This window comes from Urocitellus parryii, chromosome 15 (genome assembly GCF_045843805.1).
Source record: "Urocitellus parryii isolate mUroPar1 chromosome 15, mUroPar1.hap1, whole genome shotgun sequence".
Classification (NCBI taxonomy): domain Eukaryota; kingdom Metazoa; phylum Chordata; class Mammalia; order Rodentia; family Sciuridae; genus Urocitellus; species Urocitellus parryii.
Window position 1 is genome coordinate 5,748,495 of NC_135545.1, and position 23,554 is coordinate 5,772,048.

At 59.0% G+C, this 23,554-nt stretch overlaps 2 protein-coding genes across 4 annotated transcripts in view; both read right to left on the reverse strand.

The window, feature by feature from the left end:
* LOC144250352 (sialic acid-binding Ig-like lectin 13) overlaps positions 1-18,379 on the reverse strand; it is a 31,283-nt gene extending 12,904 nt beyond the window's left edge. The window contains exons 1-7 of one of the 3 annotated variants that reach the window (XM_077793020.1): positions 17,941-18,379; positions 17,480-17,752; positions 17,213-17,260; positions 16,071-16,328; positions 15,669-15,762; positions 15,265-15,343; positions 12,926-12,952 (exon numbers count right to left, since the gene is read on the reverse strand). In XM_077793020.1, coding sequence (XP_077649146.1) covers positions 15,271-15,343; positions 15,669-15,762; positions 16,071-16,328; positions 17,213-17,260; positions 17,480-17,752; positions 17,941-18,376 — 1,182 coding nt within the window. In that variant the 5' untranslated portion in view covers positions 18,377-18,379 and the 3' untranslated portion in view covers positions 12,926-12,952; positions 15,265-15,270. Of the gene's footprint in view, positions 1-12,925; positions 12,953-14,738; positions 14,763-15,264; positions 15,344-15,668; positions 15,763-16,070; positions 16,329-17,212; positions 17,261-17,479; positions 17,753-17,940 lie in introns of those variants that run through there. The other 2 variants (XM_077793021.1, XM_077793019.1) reach the window with 2 other exon arrangements.
* On the reverse strand, positions 3,524-7,240 carry LOC144250353 (sialic acid-binding Ig-like lectin 13). The gene is made up of 8 exons (XM_077793022.1): positions 7,130-7,240; positions 6,730-7,060; positions 6,264-6,536; positions 5,998-6,045; positions 4,856-5,113; positions 4,454-4,547; positions 4,050-4,128; positions 3,524-3,547 (listed from the first exon to the last, which is right to left on the reverse strand). The coding sequence occupies exons 1-7, from the start codon at positions 7,238-7,240 to the stop codon at positions 4,056-4,058; spliced, it is 1,188 nt and encodes a 395-aa protein (XP_077649148.1). The 3' UTR covers positions 3,524-3,547; positions 4,050-4,055.
* Positions 18,380-23,554: the final 5,175 nt, after the last annotated feature.

Below are 23,554 nucleotides of genomic sequence, written 5' to 3' on the forward strand. Positions count from 1 at the left end.
ATTCCCACCAGCATCTCCCTCAGAGCACTGCGTGCTGAGGCCCCTGCCCTGCAGCCCCCCCAGGCTCCCCCCAAGCTCAGCGTGTGACACCTGAGAGGACTTGAGCAGAGCTCCTGAGCTGGTCACGGGCTGGTCAAGGTGTCGTGGGACAGGAACCTGCCTGCAGGGGAACAAGGACTTCCCATCTCTGACCCCAGCCTTCCCCCGTGAGCTGGGGCTCTGGCCCTGCCATGGGGTGGCGGAGACCCACCTTTCCTTCTTACTTGGAACGTCACTGAAGGCGGTGGTGCCGGGAGAGCAGGTCTGGGACGAGATGCAAGTTCCTGCTCAGGGTGGGGGTGCGGCCACGGATGGTGCCCCCTCCGCCTACAGCCAGAGTCAGCACAGAAGGTGGAGTCTGGGCTCCCTCTCCTACGTCTGTCCCCAGGAACCAGGCCCTCAGCGTCCCTAACCCTGAACTCTCCCTGGGGTCCCCGTTGCTCTCAGGGTCCTGGAGCCCTGGCCCCACTCCTAGGAGACATCCAGCTGGACAGTTCCTCCACTCACCGGCCCCAGAACACAGCGTGCATGGCGCCTGATGTCACCTTCCCAGATACAGAGCGAGGACTTAGAGATGGCTGCCAGCGCCCTGCTCTTTCTGACCTGGGGTCAACCTTCTCCTTCCAACCTGACCTTGACCCCGTCTGTCTGGAGGCCCAGGGAGGTGGCTCAGCACACAGTGAAACTGTCCTCCCAAGACAGGGACCTGGGGAGTCCCAGGCCATGGGCGGTGCTGTCCACGGTGCTGAGCAGCATTGGTGGGGCCTGGGCTTAAAACCCACCCAGCTCTGCAGAGGACTCAGGGCCCACGGGAGGGGACCCAGCTCAGGCCAGGAGAGTGGGCGGGAAGGTCTGGCCTGTCTGACAGGAAGGATCTGGGAACAAGCAGACCTCGCCCATGGGCTGGGATCTGGAAAGCTGCCGTCCCCTTCCTGGTCCATCGTGGACTCTCCTGTTGTCCCTGCTATTTTAGGAACACTGAGTCTCCAGGAAACCCCATGGGGCCTCAGGTTGAAAACCCCAAACCTGAAGACAGAAGGATTCAGGGAGATGGGCCATGGGCACAGAGGGGGACAAGTGAGTGACAAGGACTCATGGGTGAGGGGCCATCTATTCCAGAGATTGATCATCATAATACCCCAGGCCTTCACAAGTCTGGGGCCCATGCACTAGACCCCTGTCACAGACACTTAACTACTGTGGTCCTGGAGCTTGAGTCAAGAGTAAAGGATACTCCTGGGGCCACCAGGGACAACTTCCAATGACAGGGGAACTTGGCCACAATCCTGAAGACTAAGAAGACTCCTGGGGGTGTCCCCAGCATTGTTCTGCACGTGGAAAATGCTCAAAATCATCAGTGCTCGCACTAGGACCACCTTATTATCTACTCTGCCAAACAAATGCCACAAGACTCAGTGGATCTTACACATCCTTCAAGTCTCATGGTTTCTCTGGGTCTGAATCAGAGTGCAGCTGAGTCAGGTCCTACAGCATAAGGCCTCTCACAGGCCATGATCCGACGGATGCTCCAGTCATTTGAAGGACAAGGGAAGGAGTCCCCCAGGACGACTCTCGAGGTTGGGGAACGGAGTCGGGTCCTGAAGCTGCTGGTGGAGGACCAGTCAGAGGCTCTGATTTATTAATGAAGCAGACACACGTTCAAGACAGAATGCAGGCCATCGTGGGGGTGAGAAGCTTCTGGAATAAAGAAAAGAATTCACGTTCAAGAGGGAGCGTGGGCCATCTCCAGGGGGAAACAGCAACACCTTGGTCTGGGGTGTCCATATTCACACTGGGACAGTAGTTAGGGACTGGACTAGAGGGGAGCAGGGCTGTTTCTCTGGCCCTTGTGCATTGCCCTCGAGTCCATCCTTGCAGACAGGGCAGGGGCTGAGGACCTGAGTTGGTGGCTCAGGAGGGCTTGTTTGGCATTCCAATGGCTCATGGACGCTTCTCTTTTGAGACTCACTATACCTTTACTTTTCTGCAGCCCCAAGTTCCTCCCTCAGGGCCAGTGCAGGGGCCACCTCAGAAATGTAGATGACACTGCATGGACCCGAGGGCCACAGAAAGACGGAGACCTGGCAGGGACAGGCCAGACCACTGGCCCCTCTACCAGGCATCAGTTGCTTCAGTGACCCTACAGAGAGCAAGGCATGTTGAGGTGGAAGGTGGGCAGGGCTGCAGTGCAGTCTGAGGAAGGGGGCTTTATCGTGATGGCACTGGGGAGCCCTGCCAGGGTCCTCACAGGGAGAGACACTCATCCATCCGGAACTCTGAGGGAAGACTCAGGTTCTGACGGAGATTCGAGAAAGGCGGGCCAGGGAAGCCTTTGGACCCCTCAGTGTTGGGTCTCCAGCATCTTGGGATCCCATCAAGACCTGATCACCCACCATCGACCTCAAGTGCACCCACCATCGCAGCTCTCTCCCACACTCACCTGTGCACACTCACCACTACCACCCCCAGGGCCAACACAGACCCACTCCGTCCCCATCCTCTGAGACTCTGCCCTGCACATGTGTGTTCTGCCCTGTACAAGTCCCCATCTTCACTTCACTCCCTCCCTGCAACCCCACTGCAAACAACGATGCAACGAAAGGCCACCAACTCCAATTGACATCAAATTAAAGCAATCCTGTAATTCCGACCAGCCAGGGCTGTCTCCTGAAAACCGTGAGAACAGAAGGCAGCCCGCAGCTCTGAGGAGCGAAACTTTAAAGCACAGAAAGTTATAAAAGGGGGTTGTCTGGAGAACTTACAGGTATCAGGATTTTGACAAGTGTAAGACAGAGGCAGGCAGTAGGTAATGGTCGAGCACTTAGGGAGTAAATTGGATTCCAGCATCGGAATTCATAAGAGCTTCAGAGAGGTCCTTATCTGGCCAGGGAAGGCCAAGAGTTATGAGGCGTCACTAAAGTCTCAGAGAGGGCTGCTATCTGGTCGGGGAAAGCCAGGCTGGGTGAGGTCGAGGCACGGGCAGGCATTCCAAGCAAGTGCAGAAATCGCAGTGATTCATAGTAAAGCTGAAGTTAACTTTTCATGCCTTAGTGACGTGATGGCTCCCCATCTTAAGAGGGAATTAGGCTGCGTTATCACCCACCTCGAAGGGTGCAAATCCTATGTTCTATAATTCCTGTAGCCTGTAGTGACCACAAAACCAGGAATCAGGACAAGCCGTTCCCCTCCAGGCGATCCACCAGCAACAGCCCTCTGCCACATCCACACCACGGTGGTCTCACAACCTGGTGCAGGCGCAGAGGAGAGGCCCAGCAGTGCCCTTGGAGCCTCAGGCCGAGTGGAAGCCTGGACCACAGGGTTGGAGGGAATCCCCCAGCCTCAGGCTCCCCGAGGACTTTTGTTCTGGGAGTCGTAGGCCAGGCAACACCAAGGGCTGGAGGTGACCAAGTCGAGCAGAGGCAGGAGGGGGCGGAGCTGCGTGTCGGGAGCAGGGTCTGCGCCTGCCAAGTCTCGGACCCCAGCAGCCTGGCCCTGAGGGTGTGGGGGTCTGCAGAGGAGGGAGGACGGCTCTGGGGGAGAGTCCACAGCACGGCCCTGGGAGGCCCTCTCTTCCAGGGTCCCCTGTTCCACTGTCACCACCCATGGAGGGGACACACAGCTGGTCAAGCCGTGGAGGAAGTGGGCACATGCTGGAGGCTGGTTCTGGGGACAGATGCAAGTGCCTAAGGCAGATCCAGTCAGCAGGGGAGACGAGAAACAGGCGTGACCAGGCTCAGGGGGACAGACATGAGGGAGGCCCAGCTTAGGAGGAAACAAAGGCCAGGTGCTGAGGGGACCAGGGAGGTTCAGCAAGGTCGAGGTGGGGACCCACCTGGCTCTGCTGTAGAGAAGGGCCCTGAGCCACTATCCATATGGGACCCAGCAGGAAGGGTGGGCTTCAGGATGAGGGCGGGCAGCTCACCTGTGGCCATGGGGAGGTGGCCAACCTGGGGCCTTGAGGAGAGAGGGGTCCCTGGGGATGTGGGATGCTGAGACGCTGCGTCACTGACCTGGGACTACCCGGTGACAGTGTTTCCAAGCTCCTCCACCATTGCTGGCCTAGCTGCCCTCTTCCTGCAGGACCTCGCTCTGAGGGAAGAGACCAGGGCCTTCAGGGGGGCAGCTTGGTGCAGTGGGCAGTGGTCTCTGCCCTGTAGCCTGTCAGGAGGTTGGAGATGACTGAGGGAGGCTGAGGAGGCCTGGTCTGAAGACCTCCTTGATGACACCCACTTCCCCCACATTGGGCCAGAACTGGGGACAGACAGCGATGGCCCATGGCCCAGGCGACACTCCCTCAGCCCCTGCCTGGCCGGAGCAATCTTCACCCTTTGGGTCCCCAGTGCTGGGACTCTGGGATTCAGTGCCAGGTGCCTGCCCTGCCCACACCTCCTCTCCACCCCTGGGCAGCGCTGACCTGAGCAAGATGAGGCAGAGGCCGAGGAGCAGGATCTTGACAGCCACCTCCCCGATGGCCACCAGGACCACCTGGGCCATGGGCCCTGACCTCCCTGCAGAAAAGTGGACGAGGCCAGAGTCACCTGCTAATCCACAACCCGAGTCCCTCCTCCCACCTGAGGCCATGGACATGGCTCCTCAGGCCTCTTCCATCCTTAGTGTGGGGCCATCAGCCCAGGCCTCCCCCAGGCCCTGACTGCCCAGCAGCTGGACCCCAAGCACTGTCCAGCCTCACAGCTGACTTGAGGCTGAGCAGAGGACCCTCATGCCCCCTGCTGGGCACGTGGGCATTTGCTCAGAGGCCTGGGACCTGCAGGTCCTTCCTGGGCTGGGGTCAGGTGAGCTGACCCAGGACACTCACTCTGCGGTGACAGGCTCAGGGAGATGTGCTGGGAGCCCAGAGGGTTCTGCGCATGGCAGGTGAATTTCCCTCCACCCCTGAGGTGCTCTGCAGACAGCTCCAGCACCCCAGGGTCCATGGTCTGCGAGGGACACAGAGTCAGGTTCCCCCAGGACCAGCTCAGCCTGGCAGTGGGACGGCTGTATTCGACACAGAGCAGACGCAGAGATTGACCCTCCAGGACGGAAAGAGATGAGCCATTCCCCAGGGTTGTGGATGCTGTGGAGAAAGAGACAGAGGGTCAGAGTGACAAAGAGAGCAAAGGACAGAGAACCCTGGAGTCCAGAGAGGGGACCCCCCACACTCATGGACTGAATGAAGCACAGGAAAACACACCCTTGACCTGTGCCCAGGAACATGGCCACGTTGATGTTCCTGTGACGGATGTGTGTTCCTGTACCTCCTTCAGCTACATTGACTCAAGCTCTTGAACCAGAACATGTGGCTCAGCTGTATTCTGTGCTTAGGAGCTGAGCTCACTGACGTGCACACCCAGCTGTGGACGGAGGCTCAGGACCATCCACTGCCCACTCCTGTGGGCTGAATGGACTCAGTGTTGGTTGGCAGAGGACGCCCACAGAACAGGGTCCATCTGGGCAGTGGGACACCCTCATCACCCAGAACGAGGACCCTGAGTGCTACTGACATGCAGTGACCTCTCAGTCCTCAGGTGGACAGTCCAAGGCTCAGCGCAGCCTGAATGGACACTGGTCACTTCTGGGAGGGACCTAGGCTCTGGGGACAGCCTGCTGTGTGTTCTGCGTGTGCCCTGGACTGTGCCTCCTCCCACAAGCACTTAGATCAAAGCTGTTGGGGAATAAGAAGAGGAGGCTGGAGGCAGGTCCAGGAGGAGGCTGGGAGGGGGCCTGGGAGCCCAGTTCTGCTGTGAGAGTGTCACCCTGTCCCTGTGGGGGTGAGGGGCAGGTGCTAGAGTCCAGGGATCCTGGGAGGGTGGGGACAGGAGCTCAAGGCACATGTGGGGCTTAGCTGGGGAGGGGCCAATGGGTTCCCCAATAAGGGGCTCTGTCACCAGGGTGAGGGTACCCAGCCCTGCCCTGAGCTGAACAGGCCCTGCCCCCAGCCCCAGCGAGGCTCCTCCCTACCTGGGCCAGCTCCTCGGGACACAGTGACACTCAGGTTCTGTGGAGAGTCTGGGGCAGGGAGACATGCAGACCTGTCAGTGGGAGGCTGGGGACATCAGCCTCTGTCCCAGGAGCCTCATGGTGGGGAGGGGTGGAGGCTGCATCCTCCTGGCCCAGCCCCCACATGATTTCAGGACCCAGCACCCAGTGTCCAGGGTCTGACCCCTCTCCCTCTCCCTCAGGGACCAGCCCCATCAGAGACCCAGGTGTCCCAGCCCAGCTCTCACATGAGACGTTCAGGTGGACGGTCTTTGTCCTGGTCACACGGGCCCCAGGCAGGGTCACCTGGCAGGTGAGGCTGGTGCCATGGTCCTGGGGCCGCGGAGTGAGGGTGAGCACCGAGGAGTGGATGATGTTGGGGCCCAGGGAGGACACAGAGGGCCCTTCCCAGGAGAAGGTGGGGGGCGTCCCCTGCTCACAGGCCCAGGGCACAGAGCAGGTCAGGTTGCTGGGACGGCCAGACTCCAGGGTCCCAGGGACGAGGATGTCAGGGGTCAGGTCTGGTGAGCAGAGGGGGACAGGCAGGGTCAGGAGGGAGGGTGGGAGGTGGGGCCCTGAGAGAAGCTCAGGCTCTGACCCAGCTGCTCCCTGAGCCCCTAATGCCTGACCCCAGCTCCCCCAGGGCAGGGTCCCACCCAGCTCTGCCCTGCTGCCCTGTGACCTCCCTGAGGCTGCCTTGATCTGGTGCCTTACCTGTCACTCCCACTGAGACCATGTCATGTGTGTAACTGAATCTCAAGCGTCCTCTCTCCACCCGAAAGTAGTAGGACCCCGCGTCCGTCTTCCTGGCGTCTCTGATGCTCAGGGAGCAGTTGTCGGTTCTTGGGTCCCCAAGGAGGTGGAACCGGTCCTGGGTCTCCTCCTGCACCTTCCTGTAAGGGTTGTTGGTGGCCACTGGAGCACGCATAATTGTGTCCCGTCCCCGGAACCAGTAGCCATGAACTGAGTCCGTGTTAGTCCAGCTGCTCCAGGGGTAGGAGAATTGGCAGGGCACATGGACACACAGGCCCTCCTGCACTGTCACCTTCTTCTTCTCCAACTTCAGGGTGTAACCCGGCAGGGCATAACCCCCCTGGCCCTCCTGCACTGTCACCTTCTTCTTCTCCAACTTCAGAGTGTATCCTGGCAGGTCATAACCCCCCTGGGCCTCCACCCGCCCACAGCCCCGCAGCAGGGGCACCAGCAGCAGGGGCAGCAGCAGCATGTCGGCCGGGGCTGCAGGGGAAGTCTGCCCCCAGAGCTCCTCTCTGAGGAACTAAGAGCCCACAGGAGGAGGCCCACGGGAAGGGGACAGGAGGGGACTGTGGCCTCCTAGAGGAGGAGCCTCAGCCAGCCTCTACCAGGGCGGCCTCTGCCCTTAGAGACCAGCCCCCACCACCACGTCCAGCCTGCAGCCCTGAGGACAGAGAGGACAGGGACCTCCCTGTGTCACCCTGTCCCTCCCTCCCTGTTGACATTCTTCCTCTTGGGAGACTTCGTGGTTGAGCTCCATGATTGAGGGCCAAATGAGTGTCCTCCAGGACAGGCCGCAGAGCACCCAGGGCCACCGTTGTCCTGCTCCCCGTGGCCACCCCTGCTCCCCTCGGGCAGCCCTGGCCTCCTCTGCAGTTCTCCATCTGAGCTCACCCCCCCCAACACCATGGCTTCCTCTGAGACTCTGTGCAACAGAAAGTTGGGCTGTGTCTGTCCACTCAGCCCCATGGACCTGTCCATTCCATGGTATCCCCAGAACCAGCTTCCAAAACCTTGGGTGGCGGGGTCATGCCCTGTGACGGCTGGGGGGAGGGGTGGGGTTCCACACGCAGCCCCCCCTCACCACCCCCTGCATTTCCAGCTGCAGTCCCACCTGCAGCCCTCCTAGGTCCCCCGCTGCCCAGACACCCTCCCAGCAGGAGCAACTGCAGAGCCCAGTGGTCAGAAGGGCTGCTCAGGACCCTCTGTTTTCCATAGTCCCCAATTTGCAAAGAAAAACAGAAGAACAGGAAGGAGAGAGCTGGGGAAGCCACAGAGAATCTGCATGTAAGAGAGGAACTTGTGAGAGAGCTGGAGCAGCCCTCTTGTTCCACTTCCCCAATTTAGAAGAAGAGCCCCAGGTCAGAGTGGTGAGTGTGGGGGCTGAATGCTATGTCCCTCCAAAATCCACATGTTGACATCCTAACTGCTAAGGGGAGGGTCACAGGAGGAGGGGACTTTTGGAAGTGATTGGTCCTGGGGGCAGAGCCCTGATGAATGAGATTAGTGTCCCCTACAGAAGGGACCCAAGGGAGCTCCTTTGCCCTTGGGCCACAGGAGGACACAAGGAGGAGGCAGGGTCGAGGAGGACACTGGCCTCCCCAGACATGGGATCTGCCAGGCCCTGGGCTGTGGGCGTCCAGCCTCCAGAACTGTGAGGAGCAGATCTCTGCTGTGCACAAGCCCCAGTTGATGGCATCTCCCCCACAGCCCAAGGACTCAGAAGGCAAGTGGGTCCCCTCTTGCCTCTTGTCTGGGGCAGCCACCTCATCAAACGTTGTCCACCAGGGCTGACTGGGCCGGGGAGGAGAAGTCCAGTCAGATGGGGAGGGAAGGACTGTCCAGTCTGTCCAGGGGACAAGGAGAAGCTGCATTCATGCCACAGCCAGGTGGTGCCCACTCACACTGGGCCCTGAGGTCTGCAGCTAAGGGGTGAAGAGGACAGGTCCAGTGGTTTCCTTGGGGACAGCAACGTCTGGTTGGGGACACACAAGTCCCCAGACAATGCCAGTGCCACAGGGCAGGTGGCTGAGATGGGCAGGCCCAAATGGGGGTGGAGGGGATCTTGCTCTTCTGGAGAGGAAGGTGAACTCTCAGGGGACACAGGCAGAGGGACATGGTGGGGACGTCGGGCAGACCTGAGGGACATGGGTGACCCAGGGGACGCTGAGACAAAGGCCATTCCTGGCTGAGTTCCCCACACCTCTGAAGCCCCCTCTGCTGAAGTCCTCAGCCAGCAGTGAGTCTGTGCTCCGTCTGTGTCCACTCCCACTCTGCCCAGCAGGGAAAGGGCACTGCTCAGAGTGGGCGCTGCCTCTGCTCAGGACTGGCTCTGGCTTGGGGATGGGAGGCCTTGGGGGTGCTGTCCGTGGTGCTATGAGAGTGGGTTCTGACCCAGGAGATGGCCACAGCTCTGTGCAGGAGCCTGACCAAGAGTCTGCAGTCAGGGGTCAGCTCGTCAGGTGCGCCAGGGGGAGCCCAGGTCCACCTGGACGGGGGCACTCAGGAGGGGGACAGATCTCTGCTTCTGTCTTGTCCACCCTCAGGAATGCCCTATGGACCACGCCAGGCTGCTGGCTCTGTCCCCATTTCACCTCCCTACACCCCTGACTGAGGGGGGATTGTCCTTGGCAGGGGGACGGGGCAGCTGGTGTGCAGGTGGGTGAGCCGCTGTGGGAAACAGTCTCCAGACACAACCCAGACCCCACCCACAGGACAAGGGGTTCCTCGGTCACTAGAGGGTTATCCCCTTCCCACGGCCCCTCCTCTTGGGGTGAATGGAGCCCAGGGCTGCTCTGGCCATAGAACGTGGAGACTGAGAAGTTCTGAGACTGGGGAGGTCAGGCAGCCTCCACCCCACCCCTGGATCCCTGGGCACCTGGGCATCCTGGGCCTCTGCTGGACAGAGACCCACGGGAGGAGCACCAAGATGTCACATGTCCCACCCTGACAGAGGCCACCATCTCAGTGCAGCTGCCTGAGAGAGCCCAGGGCCAACCACCAGCCACAGTGCCCAGCCGGGGTCCCGCCCACCCACAGCAGGGGACGTACCATCCAATGAGTCCTGGGGCTGATGGGCAGCAGTACCTGCCTGGAACAGCAGGCCACGGGGCACAGCGGAGGGAGAAGGAGGGACTGCACTGGGCTGCTCTTGTTGCTCACTGATCTGAGAGGACTGCTCTTAGCTGGCCACGAGGAGCCCTGGGTGAAGACCCTCTGGAGGTCTCCACTCGGTCAGCCTGGCCAGGCCGGACCTGCATTCCCAGAATCCTTTGCTCTACATGCTCCAGGCTAAAGCAGACCCAGGACCAGGCGGAAGGAGAAGCAGCCACAGGGCTGGGAGGGTCAGGCAGCCTGGGCTATTACAGGGATGGGTCACAGGTCACCAGGATCTGTTGGTCATCTCACTGGTGGGACACAATGGCTCCTAACTTCCAGGCCCGAGGAAGGGTCCTGGGGACAGCCACTGGGAGCAGGGATCACTGAGTGCTGGGGCAAGCACTGGTGGCCCAGGGGGACCAAGTGGCCGAGACTGAAATGGACAGCAACATGCAAACAACCAGGGAAAATGTCGTCCCTGATATTTCACTTTTACCAAGACAGTGACCTAGGACTCTGACCTGACCTCTAGGGTCCTATTCACAGTGCCCCATCCTCCCAGGAAAGAGGGCAGGGTAAGGTCCATCTCAGTACTTAGAATGTACAGTGCCTAGGTAGGTGTGTGTGTGTGTGTGTGTGTGTGTGAGAGAGAGAGAGAGAGAGAGAGAGAGAGAGAGAGAGAGAGGAGGCGGGGGAGAGAGCCTGGCAGACACTGCAGAGTCAGGCTCTTCTCTGATGCTGTAATGAAGCGGCTGAGTCTGGTGATTTATAAAGAGCAGAAGTTCATTTGCCTCATGGCTCTGGAGGCTCCACATGAAGAGCGTGGAGCCCCATCTTCTCCCCTGGGGGGGCTCCCTGCTGTGTCACAACATGGCAGAGGGCACCACAGGGTGGGGTGGGGCAAGCCCGCCAGCCCAGGTCTCTTCTTACAAAGCCACAAATGCCAGCAGGGGTCCCACCCCATGAGCTCATCTAATCCTACTCAACTCCCAAAGGTCCCTCCTCCTGTGGCTTTGGGACCACCTTTCCCCATGTGGACTTTGGGGGACACATTCCAGCCACAGCAGGTGACATAGAGTTACAAAGCAAGCAGGAGCCAGGTTGCATGTTACCAGGTATTGTCATGGACGAAATTCCTGTCCCCAAACGTCCCATGACCCCATTCACATCTGTAACCTGAGAACCCTGGGGAGGCTGTGCCCACTGCAGGTGACACAGAGGCAGACCATTAAAGCCACAGATTTATGGGGGGACAACAAATCTAGAATGCAACAGAGCCTCAGGGTGGGGTAAGGACAGTGCAGTGTTACCAAGGGAACGTTCAGGTGGCAGAGGACAGTCCCCTGGGATTCCCACCAGCATCTCCCTCAGAGCACTGCGTGCTGAGGCCCCTGCCCTGCAGCCCCCCCAGGCTCCCCCCAAGCTCAGCGTGTGACACCTGAGAGGACTTGAGCAGAGCTCCTGAGCTGGTCACGGGCTGGTCAAGGTGTCGTGGGACAGGAACCTGCCTGCAGGGGAACAAGGACTTCCCATCTCTGACCCCAGCCTTCCCCCGTGAGCTGGGGCTCTGGCCCTGCCATGGGGTGGCGGAGACCCACCTTTCCTTCTTACTTGGAACGTCACTGAAGGCGGTGGTGCCGGGAGAGCAGGTCTGGGACGAGATGCAAGTTCCTGCTCAGGGTGGGGGTGCGGCCACGGATGGTGCCCCCTCCGCCTACAGCCAGAGTCAGCACAGAAGGTGGAGTCTGGGCTCCCTCTCCTACGTCTGTCCCCAGGAACCAGGCCCTCAGCGTCCCTAACCCTGAACTCTCCCTGGGGTCCCCGTTGCTCTCAGGGTCCTGGAGCCCTGGCCCCACTCCTAGGAGACATCCAGCTGGACAGTTCCTCCACTCACCGGCCCCAGAACACAGCGTGCATGGCGCCTGATGTCACCTTCCCAGATACAGAGCGAGGACTTAGAGATGGCTGCCAGCGCCCTGCTCTTTCTGACCTGGGGTCAACCTTCTCCTTCCAACCTGACCTTGACCCCGTCTGTCTGGAGGCCCAGGGAGGTGGCTCAGCACACAGTGAAACTGTCCTCCCAAGACAGGGACCTGGGGAGTCCCAGGCCATGGGCGGTGCTGTCCACGGTGCTGAGCAGCATTGGTGGGGCCTGGGCTTAAAACCCACCCAGCTCTGCAGAGGACTCAGGGCCCACGGGAGGGGACCCAGCTCAGGCCAGGAGAGTGGGCGGGAAGGTCTGGCCTGTCTGACAGGAAGGATCTGGGAACAAGCAGACCTCGCCCATGGGCTGGGATCTGGAAAGCTGCCGTCCCCTTCCTGGTCCATCGTGGACTCTCCTGTTGTCCCTGCTATTTTAGGAACACTGAGTCTCCAGGAAACCCCATGGGGCCTCAGGTTGAAAACCCCAAACCTGAAGACAGAAGGATTCAGGGAGATGGGCCATGGGCACAGAGGGGGACAAGTGAGTGACAAGGACTCATGGGTGAGGGGCCATCTATTCCAGAGATTGATCATCATAATACCCCAGGCCTTCACAAGTCTGGGGCCCATGCACTAGACCCCTGTCACAGACACTTAACTACTGTGGTCCTGGAGCTTGAGTCAAGAGTAAAGGATACTCCTGGGGCCACCAGGGACAACTTCCAATGACAGGGGAACTTGGCCACAATCCTGAAGACTAAGAAGACTCCTGGGGGTGTCCCCAGCATTGTTCTGCACGTGGAAAATGCTCAAAATCATCAGTGCTCGCACTAGGACCACCTTATTATCTACTCTGCCAAACAAATGCCACAAGACTCAGTGGATCTTACACATCCTTCAAGTCTCATGGTTTCTCTGGGTCTGAATCAGAGTGCAGCTGAGTCAGGTCCTACAGCATAAGGCCTCTCACAGGCCATGATCCGACGGATGCTCCAGTCATTTGAAGGACAAGGGAAGGAGTCCCCCAGGACGACTCTCGAGGTTGGGGAACGGAGTCGGGTCCTGAAGCTGCTGGTGGAGGACCAGTCAGAGGCTCTGATTTATTAATGAAGCAGACACACGTTCAAGACAGAATGCAGGCCATCGTGGGGGTGAGAAGCTTCTGGAATAAAGAAAAGAATTCACGTTCAAGAGGGAGCGTGGGCCATCTCCAGGGGGAAACAGCAACACCTTGGTCTGGGGTGTCCATATTCACACTGGGACAGTAGTTAGGGACTGGACTAGAGGGGAGCAGGGCTGTTTCTCTGGCCCTTGTGCATTGCCCTCGAGTCCATCCTTGCAGACAGGGCAGGGGCTGAGGACCTGAGTTGGTGGCTCAGGAGGGCTTGTTTGGCATTCCAATGGCTCATGGACGCTTCTCTTTTGAGACTCACTATACCTTTACTTTTCTGCAGCCCCAAGTTCCTCCCTCAGGGCCAGTGCAGGGGCCACCTCAGAAATGTAGATGACACTGCATGGACCCGAGGGCCACAGAAAGACGGAGACCTGGCAGGGACAGGCCAGACCACTGGCCCCTCTACCAGGCATCAGTTGCTTCAGTGACCCTACAGAGAGCAAGGCATGTTGAGGTGGAAGGTGGGCAGGGCTGCAGTGCAGTCTGAGGAAGGGGGCTTTATCGTGATGGCACTGGGGAGCCCTGCCAGGGTCCTCACAGGGAGAGACACTCATCCATCCGGAACTCTGAGGGAAGACTCAGGTTCTGACGGAGATTCGAGAAAGGCGGGCCAGGGAAGCCTTTGGACCCCTCAGTGTTGGGTCTCCAGCATCTTGGGATCCCATCAAGACCTGATCACCCACCATCGACCTCAAGTGCACCCACCATCGCAGCTCTCTCCCACACTCACCTGTGCACACTCACCACTACCACCCCCAGGGCCAACACAGACCCACTCCGTCCCCATCCTCTGAGACTCTGCCCTGCACATGTGTGTTCTGCCCTGTACAAGTCCCCATCTTCACTTCACTCCCTCCCTGCAACCCCACTGCAAACAACGATGCAACGAAAGGCCACCAACTCCAATTGACATCAAATTAAAGCAATCCTGTAATTCCGACCAGCCAGGGCTGTCTCCTGAAAACCGTGAGAACAGAAGGCAGCCCGCAGCTCTGAGGAGCGAAACTTTAAAGCACAGAAAGTTATAAAAGGGGGTTGTCTGGAGAACTTACAGGTATCAGGATTTTGACAAGTGTAAGACAGAGGCAGGCAGTAGGTAATGGTCGAGCACTTAGGGAGTAAATTGGATTCCAGCATCGGAATTCATAAGAGCTTCAGAGAGGTCCTTATCTGGCCAGGGAAGGCCAAGAGTTATGAGGCGTCACTAAAGTCTCAGAGAGGGCTGCTATCTGGTCGGGGAAAGCCAGGCTGGGTGAGGTCGAGGCACGGGCAGGCATTCCAAGCAAGTGCAGAAATCGCAGTGATTCATAGTAAAGCTGAAGTTAACTTTTCATGCCTTAGTGACGTGATGGCTCCCCATCTTAAGAGGGAATTAGGCTGCGTTATCACCCACCTCGAAGGGTGCAAATCCTATGTTCTATAATTCCTGTAGCCTGTAGTGACCACAAAACCAGGAATCAGGACAAGCCGTTCCCCTCCAGGCGATCCACCAGCAACAGCCCTCTGCCACATCCACACCACGGTGGTCTCACAACCTGGTGCAGGCGCAGAGGAGAGGCCCAGCAGTGCCCTTGGAGCCTCAGGCCGAGTGGAAGCCTGGACCACAGGGTTGGAGGGAATCCCCCAGCCTCAGGCTCCCCGAGGACTTTTGTTCTGGGAGTCGTAGGCCAGGCAACACCAAGGGCTGGAGGTGACCAAGTCGAGCAGAGGCAGGAGGGGGCGGAGCTGCGTGTCGGGAGCAGGGTCTGCGCCTGCCAAGTCTCGGACCCCAGCAGCCTGGCCCTGAGGGTGTGGGGGTCTGCAGAGGAGGGAGGACGGCTCTGGGGGAGAGTCCACAGCACGGCCCTGGGAGGCCCTCTCTTCCAGGGTCCCCTGTTCCACTGTCACCACCCATGGAGGGGACACACAGCTGGTCAAGCCGTGGAGGAAGTGGGCACATGCTGGAGGCTGGTTCTGGGGACAGATGCAAGTGCCTAAGGCAGATCCAGTCAGCAGGGGAGACGAGAAACAGGCGTGACCAGGCTCAGGGGGACAGACATGAGGGAGGCCCAGCTTAGGAGGAAACAAAGGCCAGGTGCTGAGGGGACCAGGGAGGTTCAGCAAGGTCGAGGTGGGGACCCACCTGGCTCTGCTGTAGAGAAGGGCCCTGAGCCACTATCCATATGGGACCCAGCAGGAAGGGTGGGCTTCAGGATGAGGGCGGGCAGCTCACCTGTGGCCATGGGGAGGTGGCCAACCTGGGGCCTTGAGGAGAGAGGGGTCCCTGGGGATGTGGGAGGCTGAGACGCTGCGTCACTGACCTGGGACTACCCGGTGACAGTGTTTCCAAGCTCCTCCACCATTGCTGGCCTAGCTGCCCTCTTCCTGCAGGACCTCGCTCTGAGGGAAGAGACCAGGGCCTTCAGGGGGGCAGCTTGGTGCAGTGGGCAGTGGTCTCTGCCCTGTAGCCTGTCAGGAGGTTGGAGATGACTGAGGGAGGCTGAGGAGGCCTGGTCTGAAGACCTCCTTGATGACACCCACTTCCCCCACATTGGGCCAGAACTGGGGACAGACAGCGATGGCCCATGGCCCAGGCGACACTCCCTCAGCCCCTGCCTGGCCGGAGCAATCTTCACCCTTTGGGTCCCCAGTGCTGGGACTCTGGGATTCAGTGCCAGGTGCCTGCCCTGCCCACACCTCCTCTCCACCCCTGGGCAGCGCTGACCTGAGCAAGATGAGGCAGAGGCCGAGGAGCAGGATCTTGACAGCCACCTCCCCGATGGCCACCAGGACCACCTGGGCCATGGGCCCTGACCTCCCTGCAGAAAAGTGGACGAGGCCAGAGTCACCTGCTAATCCACAACCCGAGTCCCTCCTCCCACCTGAGGCCATGGACATGGCTCCTCAGGCCTCTTCCATCCTTAGTGTGGGGCCATCAGCCCAGGCCTCCCCCAGGCCCTGACTGCCCAGCAGCTGGACCCCAAGCACTGTCCAGCCTCACAGCTGACTTGAGGCTGAGCAGAGGACCCTCATGCCCCCTGCTGGGCACGTGGGCATTTGCTCAGAGGCCTGGGACCTGCAGGTCCTTCCTGGGCTGGGGTCAGGTGAGCTGACCCAGGACACTCACTCTGTGGTGACAGGCTCAGGGAGATGTGCTGGGAGCCCAGAGGGTTCTGCGCATGGCAGGTGAATTTCCCTCCACCCCTGAGGTGCTCTGCAGACAGCTCCAGCACCCCAGGGTCCATGGTCTGCGAGGGACACAGAGTCAGGTTCCCCCAGGACCAGCTCAGCCTGGCAGTGGGACGGCTGTATTCGACACAGAGCAGACGCAGAGATTGACCCTCCAGGACGGAAAGAGATGAGCCATTCCCCAGGGTTGTGGATGCTGTGGAGAAAGAGACAGAGGGTCAGAGTGACAAAGAGAGCAAAGGACAGAGAACCCTGGAGTCCAGAGAGGGGACCCCCCACACTCATGGACTGAATGAAGCACAGGAAAACACACCCTTGACCTGTGCCCAGGAACATGGCCACGTTGATGTTCCTGTGACGGATGTGTGTTCCTGTACCTCCTTCAGCTACATTGACTCAAGCTCTTGAACCAGAACATGTGGCTCAGCTGTATTCTGTGCTTAGGAGCTGAGCTCACTGACGTGCACACCCAGCTGTGGACGGAGGCTCAGGACCATCCACTGCCCACTCCTGTGGGCTGAATGGACTCAGTGTTGGTTGGCAGAGGACGCCCACAGAACAGGGTCCATCTGGGCAGTGGGACACCCTCATCACCCAGAACGAGGACCCTGAGTGCTACTGACATGCAGTGACCTCTCAGTCCTCAGGTGGACAGTCCAAGGCTCAGCGCAGCCTGAATGGACACTGGTCACTTCTGGGAGGGACCTAGGCTCTGGGGACAGCCTGCTGTGTGTTCTGCGTGTGCCCTGGACTGTGCCTCCTCCCACAAGCACTTAGATCAAAGCTGTTGGGGAATAAGAAGAGGAGGCTGGAGGCAGGTCCAGGAGGAGGCTGGGAGGGGGCCTGGGAGCCCAGTTCTGCTGTGAGAGTGTCACCCTGTCCCTGTGGGGGTGAGGGGCAGGTGCTAGAGTCCAGGGATCCTGGGAGGGTGGGGACAGGAGCTCAAGGCACATGTGGGGCTTAGCTGGGGAGGGGCCAATGGGTTCCCCAATAAGGGGCTCTGTCACCAGGGTGAGGGTACCCAGCCCTGCCCTGAGCTGAACAGGCCCTGCCCCCAGCCCCAGCGAGGCTCCTCCCTACCTGGGCCAGCTCCTCGGGACACAGTGACACTCAGGTTCTGTGGAGAGTCTGGGGCAGGGAGACATGCAGACCTGTCAGTGGGAGGCTGGGGACATCAGCCTCTGTCCCAGGAGCCTCATGGTGGGGAGGGGTGGAGGCTGCATCCTCCTGGCCCAGCCCCCACATGATTTCAGGACCCAGCACCCAGTGTCCAGGGTCTGACCCCTCTCCCTGCTCCCTCAGGGACCAACCCCATCAGAGACCCAGGTGTCCCAGCCCAGCTCTCACATGAGACGTTCAGGTGGACGGTCTTTGTCCTGGTCACACGGGCTCCAGGCAGGGTCACCTGGCAGGTGAGGTTGGTGCCATGGTCCTGGGGCAGCGGGGTGAGGGTGAGCACCGAGGAGTGGGTGATGTTGGGGCCCAGGGAGGACACAGACGGCCCTTCCCAGGAGAAGGTGGGGGGCATCCCCTGCTCACAGGCCCAGGGCACAGAGCAGGTCAGGTTGCTGGGACGGCCAGACTCCAGGGTCCCAGGGACGAGGATGTCAGGGGTCAGGGCTGGTGAGCAGAGGGGGACAGGCAGGGTCAGGAGGGAGGGTGGGAGGTGGGGCCCTGAGAGAAGCTCAGGCTCTGTCCCAGCAGCTCTCTGAGCCCCTAATGCTTGACCCCAACTCCCCCAGGGCAGGATCCCACGCAACGCTGCTGTTCTGTGACCTCCCTGAGGCTGCCTTGACCTGGACCCTTACCTGTCACATGCACTGAGACCATGTCATATACGTAACTGTGTCTCAAGTCTCCTTTCTCCACACGAAAGTAGTAGGACCCCGCGTCCGTCTTCCTGGCGTCTCTGATGCTCAGGGAGCAGTTGTCGGTTCTTGGGTCCCCAAAGAGGTGGAACCGGCCCTGGGTCTCCTCCTGCACCTTCCTGTAAGGGTTGTTGGTGGCCACTGGAGCACGCATAATTGTGTCCCGTCCCCGGAACCAGTAGCCATGAGCTGGGACCCTGTTAGTCCAGCTGCTCCCGGGGTAGGAGAATTGGCAGGGCACATGGACACACAGGCCCTCCTGCACTGTCACCTCCCTGGGCACCTTCAGGGTGTAACCGGGCAGGTCATAACCCCCCTGGCCCTCCACCCGCCCACAGCCCCGCAGCAGGGGCAGCAGCAGCAGCAGCAGCAGCATGTCGGCCGGGGCTGCAGGGCCGCAGGGGAAGTCTGCCCCCAGAGCTCCTCTCTGCGGAACTAAGAGCCCACAGGAGGAGGCCCACGGGAAGGGGACAGGAGGGGACTGTGGCCTCCTAGAGGAGGAGCTTCAGCCAGCCTCTGCCAGGGCGGCCTCTGCCCATGGCCCCCACCACCACATCCAGCCTGCAGCCCTGAGGACAGAGAGGACAGGGACCTCCCTGTGTCACCCTGTCCCTCCCTCCCTGTTGACATTCTTCCCCTTGGGAGACATCATGATTGAGCTCCGTGACTGAGGGCCAAATGAGTGTCCTCTAGGACAGGCCGCAGAGCACCCAGGGCCACCGTTGTCCTGCTCCCCGTGGCCACCCCTGCTCCCCTCGGGCAGCCCTGGCCTCCTCTGCAGTTCTCCATCTGAGCTCACCCCCTCCAACACCATGGCTTCCTCTGAGACTCTGTGCAACAGAAAGTTGGGCTGTGTTGGTCCACTCAGCCCATGGACCTGTCTATTCCATGGTATCCCCAGAACCAGCTCCCAAAACCTTGGGTGGCGGGGTCATGCCCTGTGATGGCTGGGGGGAGGGGTGGGGTTCCACACGCAGCCCCCCCTCACCACCCCCTGCATTTCCAGCTGCAGTCCCACCTGCAGCCCTCCTAGTCCCCCTGCTGCCCAGACACCCTCCCAGCAGGAGCAACTGCAGAGCCCAGTGGTCAGAAGGGCTGCTCAGGACCCTCTGTTTTCCATAGTCCCCAATTTGCAAAGAAAAACACAAGAACAGGAAGGAGAGAGCTGGGGAAGCCACAGAGAATCTGCATGTAAGAGAGGAACTTCTGAGAGAGCTGGAGCAGCCCTCTTGTTCCACTTCCTCAATTTAGAAGAAGACCCCCAGGTCAGAGTGGTGAGTGTGGGGGCTGAATGCTATGTCCCTCCAAAATCCACATGGTGACATCCTAACTGCTAAGGGGAGGGTCACAGGAGGAGGGGGACATTGGAAAGTGATTTGTCCTGGGGCAGAGCCCTTATGGATGAGATTAGTGTCCCTTACAGAAGGGATCCCAAGGGAGCTCCTTTGCCCTTGGGCCACAGGAGGACACAAGGAGGAGGCAGGGTCGAGGAGGACACTGGCCTCCCCAGACATGGGATCTGCCACCCCTGGGCTGTGGGCGTCCAGCCTCCAGAACTGTGAGGAGCAGATCTCTGCTGTGCACAGCCCCAGGTGATGGCCTCCCCCGCAGCCCAAGGACTCAGAAGGCAAGTGGGTCCCCTCTTGCCTCTTGTCTGGGGCAGCCACCTCATCAAACGTTGTCCACCAGGGCTGACTGGGCTGGGGGAGGAGAGGGCCCCTCAGATGGGGAGGGAAGGACTGTCCAGTCTGTCCAGGGGACAAGGAGAAGCTGCATTCATGCCACAGCCAGGTGGTGCCCATTCCCACTGGGCCCTGAGGTCTGCAGCTGAGGGGTGAAGAGGACAGGTCCAGTGGTTTCCTTGGGGACAGCAACGTCTGGTTGGGGACACACAAGTCCCCACATAATGCCAGTGCCACAGGACAGGTGGCTGAGATGGGCAGGCCCAGCTGGGGGTGGGGGATCTTGCTCTTCTGGAGAGGAAGGAGAACTCTCAGGGGACACAGGCAGAGGGACATGGTGGGGACGTAGGGCAGACCTGAGGGACACGGGTGACCCAGGGGACGCTGAGACAAAGGCCATTCCTGGCTGAGTTCCCCACACTTCTGAAGCCCCCTCTGGCCTTCTACGGGGACACCAGGATCCAGCCTCCCCGTGAGTGCCACAGCCCTCCCAGGTCACCTCTCCAGGTCTCCCCTCCCTGCTGGGCCTAGACAGTGCCACCCCATGCTCACGGCTTCCGTGGTGTCCTCCCTGTCCTCAGTGTCCAGGGCCAAAGCTGCCTCCTCTGAATGCTCCAGACCCTCACATAGGGGCCAGGAGAACCCTGGGGACAGTGGGGGCTGTCATTTACTGAGCACGTGTCCCGTGCTGGCCACCCTCCTACCTGTGTGCCTGTCATGGAATCGTGGACTTGAGTCTGAGACAGGGAAGGGCTGCTCCCCGTCCACACATCCAGCTTTCTGTGTCGAGGGGAGAGGCCAACAGGCCCAGAGAGCCCATGACAGGCCAGGGAGCAGGAGGAGTCTGGGGTCTGAGACCCAGGTCACATGCTGGCCCTGCCCTGGCCATCACACGGAGCAGGAGCAGGCAGCTCAGGTTCCAGACTCAGGTCCCCATGTGCAGTGTGAGGACAGTCCCCACACAGCGTGAGACTGCAAGGAAGGGCCCAGGGGGCTGCCAGCCGGTCACTCCAGAGCCAGCTGCAGGCAGGGACGGGGCTTGTTGAGACCTTGGGCTCCTTCAGGCCTCAGTGTCCCCAGGACTTAAGGACCTGGGACCTGACTCCTTCACTCTTCCCCAGGAGGAATCGGGCTCCCTGACCTGAGACCTGGAGGACAGTCCCCGTCCAGCAAGGAGGTGAGTGGAGAGCGACGGGGAGGAGCTCAGAGTCCCAACCAGGGACAACCGCACTGGGAAGGCCTCAGGGTCTCCCTGGAGGGACAGTCAGGGGAGGGAGCTTGAAGACAGAGGCTCCTACAAGACTGAAGACCCCGTCTAGTGTTATGCTCAAGTTCGTGACCCCCAAAAGACCACCAGAGACCAAGAGCGATGTAAGCAGCAAAGAGGTGTTTATTGTGAGCTAGCTCGGTCCTCCAGGCGCACAGAGCAACTGGTGATGCTGAGAGGCCCCGAGCCCAGGGTTTGCAGCAGTTTTGTACACTCTTTGTGGAAGGCAGGGACTTCACATCCATCATAGCATCTCTTCACAAATCATCACACACCACGGGAAAATCATAAAACCACTCTAAAACATGATTCGCACATTCTCTGGTGGGAACAAGTTGGGTAGGGGTGATTGGTTAGTACAAGACGGGGATTCGTTTGAACTGATTTTTTTTAAGCCATGAGGAGTGTACGTGCTGAACTACATGGTTTTCTAACACGTTATCAACCACCATAAATTACTGGGGGTCATCTGACATCCCAGGTATTTCCCTGTCTCATGCTGATTGGTGGTTGCTAGGGCATTGCTATGGGTCCCCACCTAGCCTGACTGAGTCAGGGACACCTGGTGCTCCAGATCTCTCCTGTGATTTGTAGATAAACAACTCAGCAGGGTGGGTATGTGCCTAGGAGTGCTCTGTGGGTCTTTCCAGGGACAAGGGTCATGCCCCCTTCCTTGGCCAAGCTTTGATCTGAGGTAGAGGCTGGTTTCTCAAAAATGGAGTCACATCAGTTTCTCACTAGGACTTGAGAGATGACATCATGGGCAGCATGGCCACTGGCCACTCTGCTTGTCAGTCAGAGCTGACCAATGGGAGCAGGCTGGGCGGGTCCTGGGCTGAGCTCTGACTCTAACCCTTCACCTCCTCTCCATGTGCCTCAGTGTTTCCCTTCCCACTTCATCTCCATCACCCCATGCCCTGGAGTCACCCGAGGGGCTGGAAGGGTCCCCAGGTCAGCACTGCTGAGGACAAAAAACAAAGCAGCTCACAAATGCCCAAGACAGACAGTTGCTTCACTGGGGCGCTGTGCTTTGACAGTGATGTCATTTTGGGGGTAACCCCAAAAGCACATGTGACAAAAACTCAAGAAGACAGATGAGATTGTGACAAAATGAAGAATTTCTGCACAACCAAGGAACTGACCAGGCAGGTGACAAGGAGAGAAGGGACAGGGACAGGTGTTAACAAATACAGACACACATGGATCAGGGCTGGACATCCAAGTGCACAAGGGACACAGATTTCACAGCAAGAAACCACCTGTTAAAATGGACCTGAGTAGATATTTCATTGAGGAAGATTCCTGTGGACAGCAGGCGTATCTTAAAACACTCCACATCACTAGTCATCAGGAATATGCAAGGCACAACCACAGTGGATGTCCCCACACCCCTGCTAGGACAGCCACTGTGAAAAAGAGAAAAGTTGAGTGTCAGCAAGACACAGAGGAAGGAGCCCGTGCCCAGTGTCTGTGGGGATGTCCCTCGGCAGAGCCGCCCTGTGGAAGAGCACAGCCCCAACCCTGAGAGAAGGACCCACCCAGGATCCAGCAGCCCCACTGTGGGGGTCAATGGCCACAGCTAGAAATGAGCTTGTCAGAGAGACGCCTGCAGCCCACGTCCATTGCTGCACTGTCCACAAGAGCCAAGGCAGGGAGCCAGCCTGTGTGTCCACCAGCGGGCATTTGTATATGAAGAGGTGATGCGCGCGCGCGCACACACACACACACACACACAGTATAATGTGCAGCGTATTTCAGCACAGCCAAGAGAGCTCCTTCCCATCCCCATGGCAGACCAACAGGGCAGACTCTGCCAGGCACAGAGCATCTTCCCACAGCATAGGGTGTGCCAGGTGGAGTGCAGAGGGGCTGGTGGGGTTGAGGGCGCTCACCTGGGAGTCCCTGTGCTCAGCCCTCCACGCTGTAGGGAGTGTCACAGCTCAGTGCTGCACACAGTGAGCAGATGCCACCTCTATCTGTCCATAAGAGAGTGGCATTAGTGATGGTAACAACAGAGCACAGCGGTGAATATCCACAAGAGCCACGTTGTGCATAAATACGGGACGTTTTATTTGTCAGTTGGACCTCATTGAAGTGACTGTTCTTTGGGGAGTAATACGGAAAAATCTGCCCAGATTAAGGTCAAGAAAATCTTTTCTTGAGTTTTCTTTTTGTGATTTTACAGATTTAGGTCTTGTGTTAAGTCTTTATTCCATTTTCAGTTGTTTTTCTATGTAGTTCAAAATAAGTGTCACTTTCATTCTTCTGCATGTGGATATCATATTTCCTAGAATTTTAGACTTTATTTAGCTGTGATTCTGCTGATAAATACTTTTTAAATTAATTTTCCATTAAGATATAATTCATGTACACCGAAAATTGACCGTGTTAGAGTGCACAGTGGGGATTTAGTGTATTCCCAGTTGTGCAGCCATCGCCATCATCTAATTCTAGAACATTTCATCATCACTTAGAACCCCAGTGTGCTCTAACCTGCACTCTCCCAGCTCCCAGCCCCAGGACCAGAAATCCACTAACATACTCTCTGTAACTATGGATTCATCTGCTCCGGGCATTTTTATAAATGAAATAAAATAAAATTTAG